Source organism: Vulpes lagopus, chromosome 11 (genome assembly GCF_018345385.1).
Source record: "Vulpes lagopus strain Blue_001 chromosome 11, ASM1834538v1, whole genome shotgun sequence".
Lineage (NCBI taxonomy): Eukaryota > Metazoa > Chordata > Mammalia > Carnivora > Canidae > Vulpes > Vulpes lagopus.
In genome coordinates this window covers 47183952-47206295 of record NC_054834.1, presented here as the reverse complement: position 1 = coordinate 47206295, position 22344 = coordinate 47183952, and the positions used below count along the sequence as shown (strand labels likewise).

The 22344-nt window shown below is 53.7% G+C and overlaps 1 protein-coding gene across 1 annotated transcript; it reads right to left on the bottom strand.

The window, feature by feature from the left end:
• Nucleotides 1–22080, bottom strand: SLC41A1 (solute carrier family 41 member 1). The gene is made up of 11 exons (XM_041722121.1): nt 21702–22080; nt 18956–19984; nt 11007–11114; nt 9880–9951; nt 9092–9236; nt 8800–8946; nt 8031–8178; nt 7086–7165; nt 6103–6237; nt 5627–5775; nt 1–2480 (listed from the first exon to the last, which is right to left on the bottom strand). The coding sequence occupies exons 2-11, from the start codon at nt 19328–19330 to the stop codon at nt 2295–2297; spliced, it is 1545 nt and encodes a 514-aa protein (XP_041578055.1). The 5' UTR covers nt 19331–19984; nt 21702–22080; the 3' UTR covers nt 1–2294.
• Between the last annotated feature and the right edge of the window lie 264 nt (nt 22081–22344).

Below are 22344 nucleotides of genomic sequence, written 5' to 3'. Positions count from 1 at the left end.
TAAATAAACGTTCTCTTTATTTTACCAAATATAATTTATCAGTTACGTTGACATTTGTCAATTCAGTTATAGTAACTATAAATAATTCTCTTAAGACACAGTTCTGTAACTTTTTAAGGATACAAGAGTAAACCAATGTTGCTCCTTGCAGCCAGGCCAAAAGTACATGCAGTTTGTGCAATCAGGGGAAAAGAAATGAATCTTCCACGAAAGTCCACTTCATTTTCTTTTCCTCTCCACCCCGTGGTCCTCCCTCTGCTCACATACTCGGGGCTTGGGGCATGCCCACCTTTTCCTGCTTTTTCAGCAAAGGAGGCTCCAGAGTCTCCAGGGTGGCCTGGCTGAACTCCAGGGGTGAGGAAGAGGTGACTGGGGCAGGGGCGACAGAACACAGGGGCACAGCCTCCAGGGCAGAGGCCTTGGTTTTGGTGCCTGTACAAGAAGAATGTGTGTGCAAATGTGTCTGGAGGTGGCAGGCAAGCTGAAAGAGGGCCCAAGGGAAGAGCAGAAACAAGCCGGGGCTGGTGTTAACGAGCTCTGCCAGACGCAGCCCAACCAGATAACCTCTACGATTCCTTCCAATCTGAAGATTCCAGAAGGTGGTGTGGGTGGAAATGGAGGGAAAGCAAAGATAGCCTCTGGAGCTACAGGCCAAGTTCTTGGGATGAGGCATGGTTTCAGGTCACTGCCTAGCCTGCGGCTACAAAGAATGCTCAGATTTGCACACATGCAAGTGTGGACAGACTTCTGATCTGGTCAGAGCAGTGGGTGGGGCAGATGCAGAGGCTCCAGTGTTCCCTGAATCTTGTACTAGGCAGAGACGAGTAGCAGCAGCTGGTGGTGTCCAGCCTGCTGGGTCTGAATCCTCTCTTGAGTGTCTGGGGAGGAGGGGTGGAGGGAAGAAAAGGTGAGGATGGGTAGTTCCAGGAAATGAGCTGCTGGTTGAGCAACGGGGCTGGGGGCTCTCGCTGGGATCGGCACTGCACAGAGGGGAGACTGAGAGGCAGAGCCTGGCTTGAGGACACGGATGCAAACACTTCTAGCAGATTGAAGGGGCACAAGGCCTTTGTATGTGGGGAATGAGGTGAGCTTAGAGCTGCTTCCCTGACCACTGGCTTTGTATCTAACACACGGTAGGCACCCAATCACTACTGCTCAGTGAATGCTTCAGACCATGCCTGCACAAGAGCTCCTCTTGGGGAGGCTGTGTATTTGCTGAATGGGTGAACAAGTCAATGATGGATGAGGGCAGAAGCCAAGAGAGAGGAAAACTGACCTCCATAGCATGACAGCAGGAGTGATTTCAGGAAGTGCCAGAGTCTAAAGTGACCACATGAAAGGTCCTCGTTAGCAATGAAACACACCTGATTGCCCTCCACCTCCCAACGATCCTCCACGTGCTCACTCTCTGTCCCTAACCTCAGAACCCAACCTGGCAAGCTCTGGGAAAGACAGTATTGAGAGACAATTAGACATGAAGACTAAACAGAGATAAACAGTTTGTCCTCTGGTCCCAAAGAGGATATAGATCTTGGTAAATCTATTGGTGGACATGGGTCAACAGAGAGACCAGGCTACTGCTCATTTCTTCTCAGATGTGACAATCAATTAGAAAAAGATCAAAGGGAGGGGTTGGTGGTGTTTATCAGGCAGCTGGGTAAGGAGTGTGTATACAATTTGAACAGTTAGTCCACCTCACTCTTTTTGGGATGGAGGGCTGAGGATAGGGCTAGGATTACATGGGGCCAGGAGCAGCTATCTCCTTACCAGTGCTTTGAAGTTGGTCCATTTCTAGAAAAATGTGTATATTGCGGGGTGGGGTGGGGGTAATGATATTTATCTCTCTGTTCAATCAAAAAGAAAAGAAAAAGAGAAGAAATAAAAACAAACCCCAAACACCAGAGCCCATTCACAAAAAGTTTCTCATTAGGGCCATGACCGAGTTTGCTAAAGCTAAACCAAACGTCCCCAGATCCCAGATGGAAACCCCTGCCCCCATCCACCTCACCTGGAGGCACCCACCATGAAATTGCACTTGGTGATTGTCTCAAAAATCTACTTGCACGGCTTATCTCAGTCCATCTGTCCTGTCTGAATTTTTGCTGTACAAACTTGGCTCAATGTATAAAAAAATTCCCATTGAAAATAATGAGAATTTGGTATCAAAGTGAAGTCCTAGAAAGAGGTGGGGGTGTGGAGTGGGGTGTAGGAAGGGGAACAAAAGAAACAATTCAAACAGAAAGTGCAGGGGGCGGGGGGGGGAGTGGGTGGGTGGGAAAGGTTGAATGACCAGGCTAGTCCCCAACATCCGTGTCTCGGTCCCCAATGAGCCAGAGGACGTGGAAGCTGAGTGCTAGGAGCCCAGTGCCAAGCAGGTCCCCCAGAGCTGTCAAGTACGGGATGGAGAAGTTGTCCGGGTCCAGGCCCCGGCCCCACATCCAGTGCACCATCCAGTCTGCGATGTACAGGAGAATTAGCACCTGGGGAAGACACAAGGGCCTGGCCTGTAACCATCCCCTCTCCAGGGGGAGCCAGAGGCCACACAATAGAAGACATTCATTGCATCACGTGGCTCAGCTAGCCACAGTCCATACGCTGGGACAGTTATCTTCCCACCCCAGCATCCCCTTTATGCTCCTCTGCTGCGCAATCACATGCCTGGAGCAGACGATCTGCATCACTCCCCAGGACCTCCGCCATCAACATTACATTCTGCTCCCAAATTGACCAAAGAAGGACTTCCTAATCTAAATCCTACTTATTGCAGAAACTCAGCCCTCTTGCCTCTGATTCTGGGTCATCCTATTCTTGGGTCACCCCAGCACCTGCTATGTGGGCCTCCCCAGGAGCCTGGCAGGGGGCTGGGGACTGGAGCTTGCTTTTCACATAGGGATTTCTCCTCGGAGCAGAGTGGGACAAGGACAGTGTGTGAGGCTGCTGTCCCCACAGCTGTCCAAGTAACAGTCAATTATCCCAAGCTAGCTTCCTCCTGACCCTTTCTATTCTCCTGTTGTGGGCTCAAACAATGCAAGCCTAGTTTAACAGCACTAGCAAGATAGAATTACAGGTAATTCAGCTAAATATAAAGCAGAGAGTGCATCTCAATTCAAAAGACATTTTGGATTTATCTGCTGCTTTGATTTATCTGTGCCCTTGCTTCCCTCTATTTCTACAGATGGAGAATGATCTCGATTAGACCTTTGCTAGTGGGCCCCGGACCAGTGGTATCAACAGCAGCTGGAAGCCGGTTAGAAATGCAGGATCTCAGGTCTGGCTCTTGATCTCAAACAGAATCTGCGTTTTCACAAGATTCACATACACTTTGAAGTTGGCAAAGCACCTGATCTGGAATACCAGGGAAGAGTGGGGTAGGCAGGCTTGCATCTTCTCCACCCTCAGCACCATTCCTGACATCTGGGCTCCCTAAATGACTGCATCTGCACGAGAATGAAACGCTTTCTACCGGTAAATCTCCAACAGTCATTTGGGAGGGAGGTTTTACTCTTAACTGTACTTTGCAAAAACTGTGGTATGTAAATTCCGCTCTGAGGGGCTCAGATGCAGGAAAAGCAGATGCATGGGGGATCCTGAAGCCAGAACTGAGACCTAATTTTAAGCGAACTTGTTTATTCTCCTGTCTTCAAGGCAGCCAGAGGTTATGGTTCTAGCATCCTTCATGCTGCCCCTGCTTTGCACACAGCTGTCTCATGGTCCCGTGGCCTGCCCCTGGCCCTGCGTGAGGTCCAGCCCCCATAACGCTGTGCCCTTCCCAGCAGCTGCAGAAGAGTCCTGAATAAAGAGCGTGGCCAGCAGGACTTTAGGACATGCTTCAGGAAGGGCCTGACAGCAGCTGTGCCCTCATTCCAGCCTCATTCCAGGGACACATGGCTGAGAGGAGGGGGCAAAGGGATGAGGAAGGATCTCCCCAGGGGACCAAGTGTCCTGCTCTGGCCCTCCCCAGGCCTAGAGAAGACTGCAGAGGCAAGAGTACACCTAGCGTGTCTGTAATGGGTAGTGAAGCCAAAGTTTCTCCTCCTCTGCAGAGGCCAAGGGCTATGCCCCAGCCACAGACCCTTGGCATCCCCGCCCTGCTTTCCCACCAAGTGCACTTCACTCCAACTTGCAGGGGAGTGTGGCTGCAGGGCAAAGAGCATATGGCTGGCTGATTCTTAGTCTGGCCTTGGCTAAGATGTCCCAACACACAACCTTTAAGATTTGTGGGGAGAGGCTTGGGGGACAAGTGGTTACCAGTAGGGGACTGGTTAAATGAAATTATATATATCTACGGGATAGAAGAATGCAGCCATAAGAAAATCAGGGTGCTCTTCTCTTTATGTATTGATGTGGAGTGATCTCTAAGATAAACTCTTAGGTGAAAAAACAGGGTGTGGACAGTGTGTAGAGTACACTTCATGCGTGTAAAAAAAAAAAAGAGGGACGCCTGGGTGGCTCAGTGGTTAGCCTCTGCATTTAGCTCAGTGTGATGCAGGGTCCTGGGCTCGAGTCCCGCATCGGGCTCCCTGTGGGGAGCCTGCTTCTCCCTCTGCCTGTGTCTCTGCCTTTCTCTCTGTGTCTCATGAATAAATAAAATCTTAAAAAAAAAAAAAGGAAGGAAGGAAAGAAAAATTATATGTTTTCTTGTATAAATATAGAATAAGCTTGAAGGATATACAAGAAACGGACCACATGGATGGCCAGGAAGAGGCGGCTGGGTGGCAGAAAGGAGGCAGGAAAGAGGAGCTTTCACTTTGTCAACCTTTAAAAAGTTTTAAACTATGGGACTGTTCTTACCACCAAAAGTCAAGTCTAGAGAAATTGAAAATGTATCATAGGGTAAGTGTGGCTCCAAGGGGAGAGCATAAGTGGGGGTTTTCATGATGGTGGAACAGTTCCATATCTTGACTATGGTGGTGGACAGACGGATCTACACATGTGACAACGGCAGAGAACGAAACATACATGCAAACACATGGGTGTGTGTGCAATCAGGACAAGCCCTGTGGATTGTTCTAATGGTGATTTCCTGGTTTTGTCACCGTACTGACTTATGTGAGATGTTACCACTGGGAGAAACTGGGTGAAGAGTACATGGCATTTCTTTGTATATATTTTTTGTAACTTCTTGTGAATATATCATTATTTCAAAATAAGAAGTGGGAAAAAAATGGGATAATGGTACAAGGGAGAGAGTGTATCATATTACAGAATGGCAAGGCTGGACAGGATCCTACAGATTATCTAGTGGGGTGGTTTTGACACTTTTTCAAGCTGTGAAACCCTTCATTTAAAAGACATCTTCTAAGGAAGCCCAGCATGCAAAACAGCCAAGTGGAGTTCTGTGGCAAGGCCAGTGGGGGTGGCACCCCAGGCCCACCTGCTCAGCACCCTACACCTCCTGACTAAAAACCAACACTTTGGGTCCTTTCCTCTCAATTTGTAAATGTGTCACTGAGGCTCAGCGAAATAGAGCAACTGGGGCAAAGTCACACGGTGTGTCAGTGACTTTGCTGGAACTACGGCCTGTGTTCTCCTGAGCCCCTGTCCGGTGTTTACTGGCCACCTAGTCACAGAGGAAGAGGTGGTGGAGTGGGTGGCAGGTCCTCCCCACACTCCTGCCAGTCTGTACCTGGAGCAGTGCGGCTGTCATGTAGAAGATGATGAAGATGAGCGTGAGAGTGGTGTGCCCGCCCTGCATACAGCTGATGGTGTAGAGGAACACCAGGTGTCCTGGAACCACAAGAAGGAAGAGGACTCGGGCCGAGCGAGAATTCACATCTGGTACCAGGAGAGAGAGAGGGTGAGGAGTGAGGAGGAGGAGCCCTGGCCCCAGAAGGCCTTTCGGGCAGGAGGTGCCACCCTGCACTTCAGAACAGCAGGCAGCAGACAGTCTGTACCTCAGCACCCCAAGATCCCCAGCTCCCATGGCGTCTCCAGGAAGGATAGTCTTCCTGCCTGGGATCTGCTCTCCAGACTGCTGGTACCCAGCAGAGAGGGCGATGCTGCCTATCTGGGTCCCAGCTGTTTTTTAAGGGAAGTTCACTAATGGTTGGCCCCCTCCCTCCAGGCCTGGAATGGACTAGGAGGCTGGGACTCTGCCATTACCGGGACTGAAGAAGGTAGTACAAGGACTGGGGCAGCGGCGAGGGGCTTGCTCAGAGTTCTCGCCTGGCATCCCATTCATGTGCAGGAAGGTGGAGATGCGGCTGGCCTGCACTGCCACCAGATTGCCCCCAACACCTGCAGAGAGACATAAGTGCTCTGACGTGAAGGGAGTGAGGAGTGGGGAGGGCATGACACGTTTGCCAGTCCCCAAGAGAAGAGCGAGACTCTAAGAAGGAAGACAAACACCCCCCGCCCCCCTTCCAGAGTCTTCCAGGTTGCTTCCATCCTCCCCCGTACTGAGACGTGGCAGTCCCACGTGCCCCTAGGGTGCTGAGAATGCAGGAAGCAGCACAGACTCAGGTCACCTGCCATCCCACACAGCCGAGGTGACAAGACCTGGCCTTGCCCAGCCCCTCTCCGCAGCTCTGAGCAGACCTGGGCACCCCCTGCTCCTATGCTGGTTCCAGGAAGCAAGTTCAAGTATCAGGTTGGGCTCTGGACTCTGGTACTTCTAGGAACCGTGCTTGTAGTTGTTTGCCCTCTCTGTACTCCCTCCCTGACCTATTCCCTGCTCTTTTCAGCCTTTCTTTGAGCTCAGAGAGGCTGACTTACAGACTGCATCACCCAGGCTCCGTTGCTGGCTGCTTTTAATCGGGTTTGTTCATCAGGAGGTGCTAGTACACAGTCAGAGAGGGCGCTCAGGTATTTTTTTTCTTACCCCTGTTGGGGGCAGAGGAGTGTTCTCTCTAGGCTCCTATAACATTACTTTCTTGCCCCCTGACCTTTGAGGACAGTGGCTTCCGGTTGTTGCTAATTTCTGGATCCTTCCTCTATTGCCCACTCCGTGAGCAGCTCCCTGGGTAAAGTCTTGAACTACCTGAGCTGGGTACTCTTGCTGCCGGAATCCTGACTGATACAAAGGCCCCCATAACCTCTTCTCCTGTCCTCTTCCCCTTCCCCGGCAGCTGATGCCAAGACCTCACCATTAATCACAGGTGTGAAGACAGCCATCCCTGCAAAGTTGGGGTCTGAGACCGTCTTGTCCAGGATGAGGCCTCCCACACTACACAGACAAAAACAAAGTGACACAAAGATCACTAAAGGGTTGTGACTCGGTTCCAGGGATGACGGGCCCATCTGGCCGTGGGGAAGAAGGGAAGCAAAGTGTTCCTAGGGTTGGGAGGGGAGGGTCCCTTGACTCCTTGTCCTGGCCTCCTATTCCAGACCAGCTGTTGCTTATAACATTCAGACTTGGCACGGTGTCCCCAGAGCAAGATGCTGGCCCCTGCCTCCTGTACCTGCCCCTGCAGGCTGGTTTGAGGAGCACAGGGTGAGCACCCCATGAGGACTGAATTGACTTCCCTTTGTGGTAATAGCACCGGCTCCTCCTCAGGAACTGCTTATCTCAAATTCAGTCACTATGGTTTGGGCAACAATGCACCGGTGATGGCTAGGCCCCAGCCCCATCCAATCACAGCATTGCCTCCCCGAGGCCACAGTGATGCAGGCACAGCCTTGTGACTGGCTAAGAGCCAGTGAAACTCTGGAGTGGGACTTTGTGGAATTGTGGAGAGACTTCTTCTCACCACAGTCAGTAAGAGTAAGGGAAATAAGTATACACCCGGAGCCGCGGGCCATCATGGGGAAAAGCAGAGCCGAGACATACAGAATGCCAGAGCCCTGATGGGATGGATCATCTGTGTCCCTGAATCCAGCTTTGCCTTTTTAACTATCTAAGCCGGCACATTCTGCTTTTCAATGAGACCCATTTCGGATGGCTTCTATCACATGTAACAGAAGGACATGGAGCCAACACTCTTGAAGGCATTTCTAGGGTCTGTACCACATTTCCTCTCCCTGGGGCTACATGGGGAGTCTGTGGCAGGGAGGGGCGTGAGGGAGGGTGTGTAGCAAGGACCCGAGCCTACCTGCTGATGGCCATGGCAATGATGACAGGCTCCCAGCCTGAGTACAACACCTCCCTTGTGGCTGGGCTCCGTCGGGCCAGCACCACCCAGACAGGCAGCAGGGCCACGAAGAAGGCACACACCAGGGGATAGATGTATTGCCAGTCATCTGAGAGAGGCAGAGATCAGAGGGAGGTAAGCACTGCGGCTCCCTGCTCAGGCCTCCCCCGGCTCGGCCCGCCAACATGCCGGCAGATCCACAGGAACGCCACACTAGGTGCCTGTAAATACATAACCTCATTGATCCTCGCTGTAAGCCCGGGAGAGAGGTGGGGCCAGCCTTGTCCATTGTGTAGATGAGGAAATCCACCTGCGAGCTCCCCAGGCACCGGGCTTAGTAGGGGCAGAGGCCAACCTCCACGTTCCTTGATCTGATCCCCAGAAATCACTTTCTCCCCTCCCCCTTCTCCCTGTTGCGAGCAGATTCCAGGCTTCAGCTCCTCTCTGTCACCCTTTCACCTTGACTCCTCTAAGGCAAGTGGGAGTCTGCAGGACCAGGCAGGAATGTATTTCTCAGATACTTTCCCCGGTGCCCCTGCTACCTGCCCCTCAGCCTCACGTCTTGAAGCTCGGGGGTGGGGGAGTGGGGGGGGGTGTTAGAACCAAACTGCTCCAACCAGATAGTTGAGGACATCGAGGAAATCCTTACACATTTGCAAACCCACTGCCATCTTTCCTAATCCCACCCAGGAGTCCACCCTGGTCACACCCTCGGTGGCCTCAGTCTTACCCCGCTCCAGGTAGAGTCCCCAGCTGATGCCTGAGAGCAGTGCCAAGGTGATGAGGTCACCCAGGCTGGCGGCAATGGGCGTGGCTACATTGTCCGGGTTGATTCCAATCTTTCTCGAGCCAATGATGACTCCAATCATGATCATACCTGGGGAGGAAGGGGAGGGGCCGGGCAGGGTGAGAAGAGATAAAGGGGTATCAACAAACAAAAGGAGAGACTGAAGGTGCCAGGCACAGCTGACACCCCCTAGGGTGGCCCTCCCTACTCCGTTGCCCCTCCCTTCCTTCTTTACCCAGGACCAGGGAGGCAATGAAAGCCGTGGCCACGCTGCTGGCACAGAGCAGGAAGGCGTGCGGGATACTGAAGTGGCCGTCAGGGATCCAGCCGAAGACGACGGCTGCGATGGATGCCAGGAAGCCCACGACCGTGGCTTGCACCTGCAGTGGAAGTGGTAACTCAGAGAGCCTCGATGGCAGAGGGTTCCCTAGTGCAGGTTGCTGAGCACTCAGCCAGCTCTCTTCCTGGCTCTTAGCAGTCCCAGGAGGCAGGCTGGGCTGAACTGTGTGGGCCTCCCGTGCTGGAATGACGTCTTTATTTAGTTTCACACCAGACACTAGTACTGGGCAGTGCACCCCGCAGGAGCCCAGGACGTGGTACTGGCTGAATGAGTGTTCCTCTGGGGATTGGGGTGAAAATCAGCAGAGCCCGAGCCTTCAGTCAGGAGACAAGGCCTGGGCCTCAAGGGGGAAGACTCCCAGTCTGGAACCTGCAGAACCTCACACGGAGATGGAACAACAGTGGACAAAGACACTCCAGCACTCCTGAGTCTGATTTGTGGGAACTCGAGCCCAGTGGACCCCTGCGAGCCGAGAACTGACATGGGGCCTTCTGGGGCCCTCCCTTTCTTGGCTGCTTTCCTGGGAAACTTGGTTACCTCCTAGAGCTGCTGCGGGAGAAGCCAGCTCGGCAGGACGCTGGCGCCTCACTTGCAAGGCAAGCCGGCTGGCGCTGTACTCAGTCTTTAAGGTTCCTGACGAAGAGGGAAGCTTAGCCCACCCTCTCTGGTCTCCGCTTTCTTACCTGGATGAGGGCCATGTTCCCGGTGATCATCCGCCAGAGCTCCTTGGGCGTGTCCATGTGCCCAATGTTGGCCTGAGAGAGGGAGGGCAAGCAAGGGCCTGAAGCTCCGGGCTGGAGAAGGCTGTTAGGACCCTGCCTGGATCAGGAGGTCTGGACTGGGACATAACCACCAGGGAAAGTGAAGTGGCATGGAGGAGGCCAGGAGAAGGAAGGAGCTAAGGAGCCCGAGCTCCTCCAGCTGGTGGGCGCGGAGAGGGCTCCCAGGGCAGGCCCCTCTCTCCTCCTCCTCCTCTCAGGACAGCTGCGAGCAGAGGCAGATTCCACCCTGTGCACTGCTCATCTGGGAAGCCCATTCCTGCGTGGGTCAGAATAACCTGGTCCCTGACTGGGAAGCCAGCTTGCCATTCTAGGGCAGGGAAGGTCAGCTGCTGGTGCGGGACTGGGCCTGCAAGACGGTGTGGGGAGAAGCGAGGTGGTGCGAGGGCAAGCTGGGGTGGGCTGGACAGGCTGCCACTCTCTCTGTCGCCTTCTCTAGACTTGCAGCCACGTGGGACATCCCTGCCACCCGGCTCCCCTAGCCTCCCAAGTTTTATTGCTTCCCACTTCCCACCCCAGGCCCCTGTATCTGATTCAGTCTCTCGACCATCATGGCTGTGGGAAGGGGGAGTGATAAGCAGCCCTCTCTCTGTCTATTCCCTTAATGAAGAGCAAGCTGCCATGAGGGAATGGGATGGATGGGGGGCTGGGAAGGCCTGGCTCTGCTCCTGCCCAGCTGCAGAGTAGGGCTGGAGATCAGAGGAGGCCCCCATCTGTGCAGGTGGAGGGACCAGCGTGATGCTCGCCTGTCAAAGCTGCACAAACAGTCACGAGGCGGGTTGCAGAGCAGGGGGTGAGGCAAGAGTCCAGGAACGGCCGGGACATCCAGAAACCGAGCCTGGGAACCACTCTAGGCAGGGAGCCCCTGCCCAGGAGCAGGACACCCAGCCTGGGATCTCCCTCCACCTTCCCAACCCAGCCCCACACTCCAGGCCTGGGCACTTGGGAAAGGCCCAGAATGATCTCCCAGTCTGGTTCTGTGCTGCCCCGAGGCTTCTGTGTACCCCGTGCTTCCCTGCCAGGACACTCACTGCAGTGGACAGCCTCGATGCCAGGGTCATTTCCAGGTTCCCCTTAAGCCCCAGCAGCGCAGGCACCAGGATGAAGACCTCTGTCACCTTCTGGAAGACTTCCCAGTGCTACAAGGTGAAAACAGAACCCAGGAATTTCAGTGCCCCAAACGGCTGGCATCACATTGAACAGATAGTCTGGGATCAGGGGCTTGAGGAGGAAATGGAATCAGCAGGGCATGAGCATACAAGCCGCCTTTTTTCCAAGAACCCTGGACCCAAACCAAGACCATGGTGCTCCAATAGCAAAGCTCCCCCTTTCTGCCACCCAGAAATGGGGAGACGTAGAGGGAGCCCCCTGCCTGGCCCCACTCCCTCTGCCTGCTTTCTGCAGCCAGGGGACAGGAGGTGAGGGCCCACACAGCCGCCACCCGGGGCTGGCTTACACCCCAGAACTCCTTTGTGATCCCCCCTCAAATAGCAATCTCCAACCTCTTTGCCTTCAGCCCAGTTTCTCTGTGGCCTCAACCTTGGGTGGTGTTGTCTCAGCTGTTGAGAGCTGGGCTCCATGGGGCTGGGGCTGAGGAGATTAGAGTTTGTTTGGTTTCTGTGTCCAAGGGCTTTGGGCCTCAGCCACAGCAACTCTCCTCCTCAATAGGCTCTGAATTAACACCAGGCCCCCCAAACCTCTGTGTGCTGGCCTGTAAGAGGCTTTCTAGGCCTCCTCTGCCAGCTCTCACCCCACATTTCTCCCCCAAGCTCTCGGTTAGGAGAGGTGAGTGTCAGGATGAGCACTGGATTAGGAGTCAGGTGACATGAGTTCTAGTCCTGGGACATCAGGCCTGGCTCTCCCACCAGCTCCTTCAGCTAAGAGCTAGTAAGTGCCAACCATGTGCTAGGTTAAGTGCTCTACACATATTTTCTCATTTTGTCCAACAATCCACTCAGATGGGGGATATTTTTTTCCCCATTCTGTGAATGAGGAAAAGGAGTTTCAGAGGGCACCATGCTAGTGAGTGCTGAGGGGCAAATCCAAAGGAGCCAGGGTTGGCTATTTGAAAGCTACTTTAGTTGCAAGTGAAACTGAAGACTCGCAAAGAAGCTTGGGATTGCATCTCCCTCTCTGGTGCTGACTGCCACATGGACTTCTTTCTTTGTTCTTCATTTGTTTTAGGAATAGAGGAAGGAGGGGGCAGGCGGCCGGGCGGGTGTATGTAGGGTGACGAGGGTGTCGTGGTCAGGAGGCAGAGTGCTACAGGTGTGAGGACACTGGCCTGGGAGCCTCAGGTCTCTACACAGGGATGGGCCTCATGCTACCTCCCCAATGTTCCTCCACCTGGACCAGTGTGGGGACCTCAGACACACTATGAGGGCATCAAGCTCCTGACTGTAAAATGGACGATTCAGAAGCCAAGTCGGATGGTCTTTGAAGGCCGTTCCAGCATTGACACTCCACAGTCAAAGGAGGATAGCACCCACAGCTGCAAATCAAACCCACAATGAGACAGATCACCTTATACCCATCGGGATGGTGACTATGAGAAAACGCCAGAAAATAACAAGTGTCAACAAGGGTGTGGAGAAATGGAAATCCTTGGGCACTGTTGTTGAGGATGGAGAATGCTGCAACATCTATGGCAAACAGTACAGAGGGGCCCCCAGAAATTAAAATAGAACTGCCATATGATCCAGCAATCTCACTGCTAGGTAGAGATCCCAAAGAAGTGAAAGCAGAGTCTTGAAGAGATATTTGCTCACCATGTTCATAGCAGCATTATTCACAATGGCCAAGAGGTATAGGCAACCGAGATGTCCACTGATAGATGAATGGACACGTACAAGTGGTATAAATGTACCATGGAATACTACTTATCCTTCGAAAGGAAGGACATTCCGACCTGTGCTACCACATACATAAGCCTGAAGGACATTACACTAAAGTGAAACAAGCCAGCCACAGGAAGACAAATACTGTAGGATTCCACTTATATAAGGTATCCAAAGTAGTGAAACTCATAGAAATAAAAAGTAGAATGGTCAGTTGCCAGGAGCTGGAAGGGAATTAAGTGTTTCATGGTTATAGGGTTTCAGTTTTGCAAGATGAAAAGTTCTGGAGATCTGTGTCACAACAGTGTGAATATACTTAACAACTACTGAACTGCATGTTTAAAAATGGTTAAGTTGATACACTTTGTTATGTGTGTTTTTTTTTCTAATCATAATAAAAAAAAATAATAAAGATGAGCAAGAAGTATCAGAGAGGGCTGGGGCTAGGGCCAGAGACCCGGGGAGACTGAATACCAGGAAGGCCTATAAGATAAGGATTTTTCTTTTTTCTTTTCTTTCACTTTCTTTTCTTTCTAAAAAATTTTATTTATTTCAGAGAGACAGAGATAGCAACTGAGACAGCACAAGTGGAAGAAGATGGAGAAGCAAGCTCCCCACTCAGCAGGGAGCCCAACAGGGGGCCCCATCCCAGGACCCCAGGATCATGAGCTGAGCCGAAGCAGACACTTAACCGACTGAGCCACCGAGGCGCCCCTGGATTTCTCTTTTCTTGTCAGAGTGCTCTTTGTGTGTGTGTGTGGGGGGTGTGCATGTGTGGTGTGGAGAAGTCAGTGCCAGGATCTCAGGGGAGGGTATATCTCTCCAGGCCTAGAGCACATCCTGACTTTAGCTCCTGGTCTGGCCCCAGACAGGGGGAGGGCCTAGGACTCTCTTTAGGGGAGGCCCTCTCTAAGACTAAGGATGGGAAAGAACCCTGTCTCCCTGCTCCTTCTCCCCCAGCAACAGTTGCCGAGCTCTGAGGTACCCAAAGAAGAGCCAGCCCCTTGCAGATGCCGGAGGGATGCCTGAGTCCCTTCTCACTCACGGGGTCCCCCCAAAAAAGGCAGCCCCAGTGAGCCCCAGCCACCCTGGAGGAACTCAAACTCAGGCACTGCTACTCTTGGACATGGCTGGTACTACCCCTGGGGTTCCAGCTCCCCGGGGGCCAGCCACACTCGGTTCTGCCTCTCCTTTCTCACCTAACCTAGACAAACATCTCCGGAGAGGGGAAGAAGGCCCCTCTGCTCCCCTCCCCTCATGAGGTGGCTGACTGGGGGGCTCTCGGAGCTTCTCTGGGAGCCCAGCCTCATATCCCCTCCTCCCTCCAAACCACCTGCCCCTCCCAGCATCCAAGCTGCCAGTTCTCTGCGGAGCTTGGCTCTCCTGCCCGGCGTACGTGACGTGTATGTGCTGGCGGTAAAGAAGGCGGGCAAGAAATACTTCCAAGTGTATGCGTGGAATACTGTCTAAATTGTTTGTAAGGGATATTGTTTGTCTTTGTGATTATTCGAGAAACAAATGTAGGAAGCTCAGCTAAACCCCTCTGGCTGCCCCTATTGGCACTCCAAAGCACTCCGCCTTCCAGTACACACGTTAGAAGGACCTAGAAGGTACGGGGTTTCAGTTGTGATGAGCTGAGAGACAGATAGGCAAGGGAAACGAGCAGCCACGGTAACAGCCCCTCTGCAGAAGTCTTCCCAGCCCACACAGAATCCAGCCTGGGATCTCACACCCCCTGACCACCAGCCTAGCAAAGCCCTGAGCTGGCACTTGGGTCAGAGTAGCCAATTCCTACACACATACTTTCTTCACCCACAGAATCTTCTCAAAGAGGCAGCTCAGGCAGGGGCAGGGGTGGGGGGTGGCCTCACAGCTGTGGAACCACCTTGGGGGGCCGGGAAGTCCTTGAACGGGTAGAGTGTGGCAGGGGCAGGCAGTGAGTGTCTCTTTTTCTTCCTCTGGCCTAGTTCAGGCCCATCCTGTTCATCCTGGCTGGGAGTGCCTGCCCCTGAAGTCAAACCTGTCAGCCAAGCCTTCACCCACGCCTTCCTGCTCTGCTGGGGACAGAAAAGGCCATGTTCCAGGAAGCGCTGCCCCACTTGGCAGGGGGAGGGCATCTACAGACAGCATTGCTTTTCAGACATGCAGTGCCTCTTCCCTATCTTTCTCTGTCCTTCCCAGGGAGTGGGGCTGCTCATTGGTCCCTGATCTCTGGGGGTTAGAAGTGAGACTGCTCCCTCCACACTCCAAAATAATCCTGATTCAGAGTGATCACCCGAAATCTTGTACCTCAGTGGCTCAACCATTACCTCTTCCTTGTCTTTCCATTCTGCCTTTTCTGTCCCTTACCTTCTCCAGCCTCATATACTCACTCTTTCCTGCTTCCGAGTGTTCTGCTCTGAGCTCTCCTCCCTTCCAGGAGGGTAGAAGCAGGGAGGAGAGTCACAGCCAGGAAGAGCTGGAATCAAGACATTAAGAAGACAAAAAAACCCCTGAGCACCAGGATGTGGGAAGACCCCAGAAGCTGGGCTGGAGTTGATCTTTCAGGGTGAGGACTGAGTCAGATCACCTGTCTGAGGCTTTCCCCCTCTGCAGGTGTCCCAGGTGTCCAAGGACAAGGGCCTCAGGGCAGTACCTGGGTATCCAGGGCTGCACAAAGCGTGAGAAAGGAGGTGGTCAAGGGAGATGGGATCTGAGCATCCTGCCCAGGAGTGCCAGCAGCCCTGGGAGCAGGCTAGCCAGGGAGGAATGCTTCTTTGCCCTCCACTCCACTTTCATTGTGGTGGACTCTTCCATATACACAGCAGAGCTGAGAGCAGGAGGAGGAGGTATTTGGGGGAAGGGGTCTCCTTTCCTTGAGATCCTCAGCAAGTAGTAGTGAGTTAAAATAAGGACCTATGGGTCCTGCTTATCTTAACACAGCTGGGAATTCCAGGGAAGATTGCTCCACCACCTCTTGCTAACCCTACCCCTCAAAAAGTTGACAGAAGGGGTGCCCGAGTGGCTCCGTGGTTGAGTATCTGCCTTCGGTTCAGGGCGTGATCCCACGGTCCTGGGATCGAGTCTTGCATCGGGCTCCTCACAGGGAGCCTGCTTCTCCCTCTGCCTATGTCTCTGCCTCTTTCTCTGTGTCTCTCATGAATAAATAAATACAATTTTAAAAACTTAAAAAAAAAAAAAAGGCTGACAGCAAAGAGGAGTGAGATGCCCTGCAATGGCCTAGGACCAGACTTGGACACCACTGATGCAGGGCACAGAGCACCTGTGGCAAATCCATACCCAACCACAGTCAACCCCTTGGAGTCCCAATGTGGGGCCCAATCCTGCTTTCCTTCCTAGATGTCATAGGAACTTTGACATGGTGGGACGTTGGAGCTGATGGTAGTCCATGTATCCTTTTTCTAATTTTGGTCAGTACACCAGGCCCTTATCTCACTGCAGAGGCTGGCTGTGCACGTTGACTGGGGTGGAGCAGGGAGGGAGAGCAGATAAGAGGCAACAAAAATGACCTTCCAGAAAGAGACTGAGTCTTCTGCAGTAGTAGGGAAAGATGGGGAGCCCTGGACCAAAGAGACATTGGCACCAACTCGGACTTCTGCTCATTTGCTCTGAGATGCTAGGGACACTCTACAGCCATCTGCTCCAGATGGCCCTAGTCTTAGGCCACTCTGGCTGTGTCCCACGGAAGGCCATTGCACCTTATGAAGGGGGATGAAAGTGTGAATCCCTAGAAATCATCCTGTTCTTCCTGAATCTGAGATTGTCAGCCATCCCCACCCAACAACCTTTGCTTCCCTGGCTGTGGAATCAGACTCTCCCTGTGGTCCTATGTCCTGGTCTTTCTGCATCTTCCTCCTGCCCTGATATCACTGTAGCCATCTGCAAGGCCTGCTTCAACCCAGCTGTGGCAGGAAGGCTGGGGGAGGGGGACCAGGACAAACAAACCATTGTCATTCACATCAAATGGACCCTAGCTCTGGGGTGAGCCTAAGTGCCACACCGAGGGCAACTGCTGGCCCTCTGTGGGCATGTTGGGCAGGCTCCAAGTGTACCTACCGATGTCTCAGGCTCATGGGTGTGCAATGAGGGTGGGGCAAGACTCAGAAGCCTTTTCCAGCTCTGGAATTCTCTGAGTATATGGGAATGGGGTGGGGGTTGGGGCCTGCTAAGAATCTTTGTTCTTGTTCACTTTAGAATATAACTCCAATTGTTCCAGATTCTGATCCACCCTTTTCTTTGAGGGAAGATGGAGAGCAGACTCCTCCCTGAGTCTTTAACCAACTGGCGACCCACGGGCATGGTATAGGCCAAGAGGTTAAGGCTCTGAGTCAAGATGACCATGGACAATTTACCTAATCCGTCTAAGCTGTAGGTTTCCTATCTACAAAATGGAGAAGATTATGGTTCTTACCTCATGGGTCTACAGAAGAGCCCAACCAATGCTCCCCAACCCCATTATTATTATCCAGAAAACAGAACAACTGGAACCTGGTTCCACACCCCTTTGTAAGTACCAAACCAGAACTTAAACACTCCTAAGAATGAGAACCAAAGCCACAGTAAAGGGATGGAAGAGGTGGAGAAACTGCTACTTCAGTCTCATTTCTCTTCCGGCCACTACCGCCACTCACTGCCCTAGAAAGTGAAACAGCCACTGGGGAGGAATTCAAAGTCTGCCTTCCCAGCTGCAGATTGGCTTCCCAACTACCATGAAGAACAACCCTGAAGACAGTAGGCCGGGGGAGGGAAGGCAGTATGAGGCACTTTGGCAGGACATAAACACCATCCTCATTATCAACAGGCTTCTAAGGGCTCAAGTCAAAGTGGTCCAGGTGGACACCATTGACAGAACCAGCTACAAGCAACACACTCAGTTCCCCGGACACCGGCATGGAGACATCCATCCACCAACAGGACTCTGCATCACCACATGCATCATTTGTAGGGTTGGCTTGGCACAGGGAAGGAAGGAGATGCTGAGTTCCATGTCCTTCTGGGAGATATCATGGTTAGAGACCAACTGGGAGGTCCCAAGGGCCAACGCCTGATCTCTTCCCATCTTTGTATTTCCCCCAAGTACCTAGGACAGAGCTCAGCACTCAGTAGGAATTTGGTACCTGCTAATGATGAACTTTGATAAACCCAGTGCCTTCGGGGAAAACCACTCAGCCTGCCTTACTGCACTTCAAAACCTTTTACCTGGAAACAAGACTTGAATGATCTCTTGGACCTGAAGGTTCTGGGTGAGTCCAAACCTACAGTATGCTTGCTACATAGCACGCCCCAGACTCTCAGCTTCTGGATCCTGCCAATTCCCATCCTTAACTCTACCCAATTTTAGTATATGTGCTGCCGAAGTGAGCACATCCTTAACTCTACTCAAGAGCCTCACAAAGAGCCCTCTTTGCCCTGGGCAGGTTCATGAAAGACAGGTAAGAAGCAGAGAGGAGAGAGAGTTCTGCCCAGGCCTGGTTGCCTTTTGTCCCCATTTACACCACACAATTAGCACTTCTGGGTCTTACCACGTTGCCCACCCCATGCCACTTCCGGCCCAAATCATGCATCAGATAGCATGTGCCCACCCCCAGGCCCCAAGGAGACTGTGCCAAGGTTACAGGCAGATAAGCAACACAAAACGCCTTTAAGAACCTTCCCACTTAATTTGAGACCCTCTTGGCAGCCAAACAAATTCCTGCCCAGCAGGGGGATGGAGGGGAGGCTTGAAACTGAGCTTTTTACTGTGGGCATCCTTGAAACCCCAAGTGAAGGGAAAAGAAATCATAAAGAGGAGTCCCATCTAAGCGTCCCTCCTACTGACATGGGCTCAGGAGGAGTGCCCCGGGAGGGATGGCAGGCAACAACCTTGTTCCAGCTCTCCCCTTCCAAGCCTCAGCTCTGGAATTCTGCTTCTGTTCAGCAGTGCTGCCCTGACCGCCTCCTCAGGGCTACTGGGGTTCCTTGAGGCTTCTGTAGAAAGTAACTAGACCAAGCAGAATTTGAGGACGTGATCCAAAGGGAAACGGTTCTAGGAAGCAGCAGCTGCTTCTCACAGGGAGGTGGAGAGAACGCTCCCAGAGTCTGTTTCCTAGGAGGAAAAGGTAGCCCCGGGCTCAAGGTCAAGAGCCGCCCTACCCAGGTCCTACCTGCACGATGTCCAGCACCATGCCAGCAGCCACAGTCCCAAAGCCTGCCAGGAGGAAGGGGAACAGCACTTGCAGCCCGATGGAAAAGGAGGTCTCCTTGAGTGGAGAGGGCGGTGCGGGGCCATGGTCGGTGCTGACGTCATCACTCTCATTGCTCTGGCTCCCGTTCTCCAGCAGGGCGTCCTCCTCCCGGACCCCCTTGGCGTTGGCCCGGGACTCGATCACCACCACCTCCACGCTGGCCCCATCAGGCCCCAGGAACTCTGAGGTCCCGGCCAAGGGCTCTCGCCCGGGGCCATCTGAAGAGCAGGGCGAGGGAGCAGGGCCAGTCCCGTTGAGCTGGTGGGCGTCCTTCGGCTCGGGCTTAGAGGACATGACGGGAAGGGAGGAGGGGAAGGGGGAGCTTTCCTTTCTCTCTCTCTCTTTTGTTTCTTGTTGCTTTCTCTCTCCCTCTCTAAGTCGGGAAAAGAACTTAGTCTTGGGGTGAGCCCAGGCTTGGGCGCCGCGGGACCTCTTCCCACGGCTCTCTGCTCCTACTGGGTGCTGCAAAAACTGGTCCACTGACAGGCAGCCCCATCAAGCACTGAAGCTACGAGCCGGAGGGAAGCAAGAAACTCCCCACCAGACTCCGCAGCCAGCCACCGGGGGTCCAGATGCCTGACTCTGGCCGGCCAACACTGTGCTGGGGGAAGAAGCTTATTTGGCCTCTTCTCTTCTTTGGTTCTGAGTGAACAGCAGGCTCCTCAGAGCAGGGGGCATCCAAAGTAGAAGAGCCCAGCCAAGTCTGGGGTGCCCTCTGAGGTGGCCCTTCTTTCATGAAAAGTAGCTTGAGTTCAAATCCTTTGGAAGGTAAGCCCCGGCCTAGGGCTGTGGCTCCTTTGGCCTCCCACAGCTCCTCGGGCTCTGCTGGTCCCAGGGCAGTGTCTGCTGTCCTTCCACTTTCCTCCAGAGATTTCCTTCCTTCCTGGGAAGACCTTGTCCTGTCCTAAATCCCTGGTCCTTCAAGTTACGAGAATCTGTGTGGAACACCTGATGTGGGAAGGAAGGAGACAAGAAAGAATGCTATGACATGGCAAAGGACAGCTCAAACCAAGACAACTATCCCACAAGACAGGCATAAGGAGTTTGTTTTTCTCTTGCTCCTTTTCACTAAAACTACCCATGCCTGCATTGTGACATCTGGAGGCCCAGTAGGCACTAGCCCTGTGGTCCTCCCAACTGGCAGCCCACTGCCTGGCAGGGATCACCGCTGTTGTCCACAGCAGCGAGACAGGGCCAGCCTGGGAGACCTTGACATTGTCTTCTTGGCGACCAGGTGTGGACAGGGATGTCCTGGGGAGACCCCTTCTTGAATGATCATTAAAAACGCAGGATGATTTCAGTGTGGTCTCCCAGTGGGGTCAGTTACAAATTCAGTCACAAGCTCCCCGCCACACAGCAAAGATACTCCACTGTAGATAGTGATTGTTTACAGTCACAAGACAGCTGTGCAAGGCAAATAAACAGGGAGAATCTGATCATTAAGTGAAAGTCTCCAGACCCCCAAATGCCCTAGCTCATGGGGGAGGGGGAAATAAAACAAAACTAGGAGGACTCCCTGGGCAATGGGGCAGGGCTGCCAGACCAAGGCCAAGAGCCAGAGGCCTACCCACTCCTGCCCTTGAGAGTCAGCAGTGTTACAAAAAGCTCAGGCGCTGACTGGGATCCAGGCTTCTGTCTCTACTTCTCTCCCCCTGCTCTTGGCCCTGTGGATTTGTCAGATAGGACAGGGGAGTTATCTCAGTTTGAAAGGGAAGAGGATAGAACTTTTGGTTATTATGCACACATTTCAGTTTCCTAGGTTCGCCCCGTTCCCCAGGGTTACTGAGTGTTGGATATGGTGGAATTCTAAAAAACAAAAACAAAAAACAAAAGCAGCAACTAAAAAAAAAAAAAAAAAAAAAAAAAAGTAAAACCAAAACAAAGCAAAATACAAAGCAGCATAAGCCAAAACACACTTGCTCCCAAATGCAAGCGTCTAGCTGCAATGGCCCCACTTCTCTTGTTTAAGGAATCCCCAGGCCCTGATCGCACTCTATCCCATTTCACCAAAATAGTTCTAACAAGGAAAAAAAAAAATACGTTTTCTTAAAAGAGAATTTCCCTAGGTAGGATGAACAAGTACTTAGGTATTCCAAACACAATTAGTCAACTGCAGTTTGGGAAAGGGTGATTCAAACTCCAGTAACTGACCCATGGGAAGTGTTTTCTCTTTCTATAGGCTCAGGTCATACATCCAGATTCCCTTTTCCAGTCTCCTTAAACATAGTCCTGTGGTTCTCTCAAAGACCCTCCCTCGAGATCCAGAAAGAGATCTCGGGGCGGGAGAGAGTGCACTGCCCCTATGCCAGCAGCGACTGCTAGAATTTGACCCTCCCTCCCTCCTCCTGTCTTCCTGGCAGGCCACCTCAACCCAAAGGGGGGCGCGCAGGAAGGGAAGCCAGTCAGTCCCTCACCCCACTCCTTCCAGCAAAGGGACTTCGGACGGGCCTAAGGCCCTGGGATGAAAGAAGCAAAAGTGAACCAGGATGCCCTGAGGAGGCAACAAAAAAGACCCGTTTCAGTATCTGCAGACCCGGGGCGGGGGGGGGGGGGGAGTAACTGGGTGGCCTCCCCCCGCCTCTCCCGCATTCGGACTCAGCAAATGCGCTGCGCGCCAGGGCTCCCGCCCTCCGCCACCCACCGCCCCAGACCCAACAGGACTGACCTGCCTCTCGCTCGGGAGGAAAGGGGGCGCCTGGCGAGTGGCAGCAGGGACCCGTGGTCTCGGGGGGTGCAGGGTTCCCCCTCTTCTCATCACTCCTCCTCGGCAATCCTCCTCGGCCCCCGGCGTGCCCCCCGCACCCCCGGCCAAGGCGAGCGTCCAGCCGCGACCCCCGGCCCGCTACATCTCGCCCCTGCGTTACAGCGAGGCCGCCGCTCCGCCCGCGCGAGGGTAGGTGGCCGCGGAGGGCAGGATATACGGCCTCGGCCGGCGGGGGGGCCCGGGCGGGGGGCCGCGGGGCCGAACTCACTCGCCCCCAATCGCGTCCTGCCCGCGGACTTGGGCCCGGCTGGTTGGCTGCTGGTGGCAAACGTGATCTGGGGCAGACGGGCTGGCACCCCCCCATCAAAAGTAGGTCCGGGATGGACAGGCGCAGCAGCCAATCCGGGGCCGGCGAGGGGGCGGGCTCAGCCTCGGCCCGGCCTCTTTCCCTCGCTCGGGGCCGGGGGGCGGGGCGCGGGGGCAGCGCCGTGCGCGGAGCGACGGGAGCTGCGGGCGGCGGCGGCGGCGCGAGCTCGCGGGCCCCCCCCCCCCCCGGGCGGCCGCCGCCCCGGGTCCCCGCCGCGTGCCCCGCGCCCCGAGCCCC

Coding starts and splice junctions, on each gene's coding strand:
- SLC41A1 (XM_041722121.1), bottom strand. CDS start 19,330: ATGTCCTCTAAGCCCGAGCCGAAGGACGCCCACCAGCTCAACGGGACT. Junction 11,115..18,955: donor TGGTGCTGGACATCGTGCAG/GTAGGACCTGGG, acceptor TTCACCTTGTAG/CACTGGGAAGTCTTCCAGAA. Junction 7,166..8,030: donor ATTGCCATGGCCATCAGCAG/GTAGGCTCGGGT, acceptor TTGTCTGTGTAG/TGTGGGAGGCCTCATCCTGG.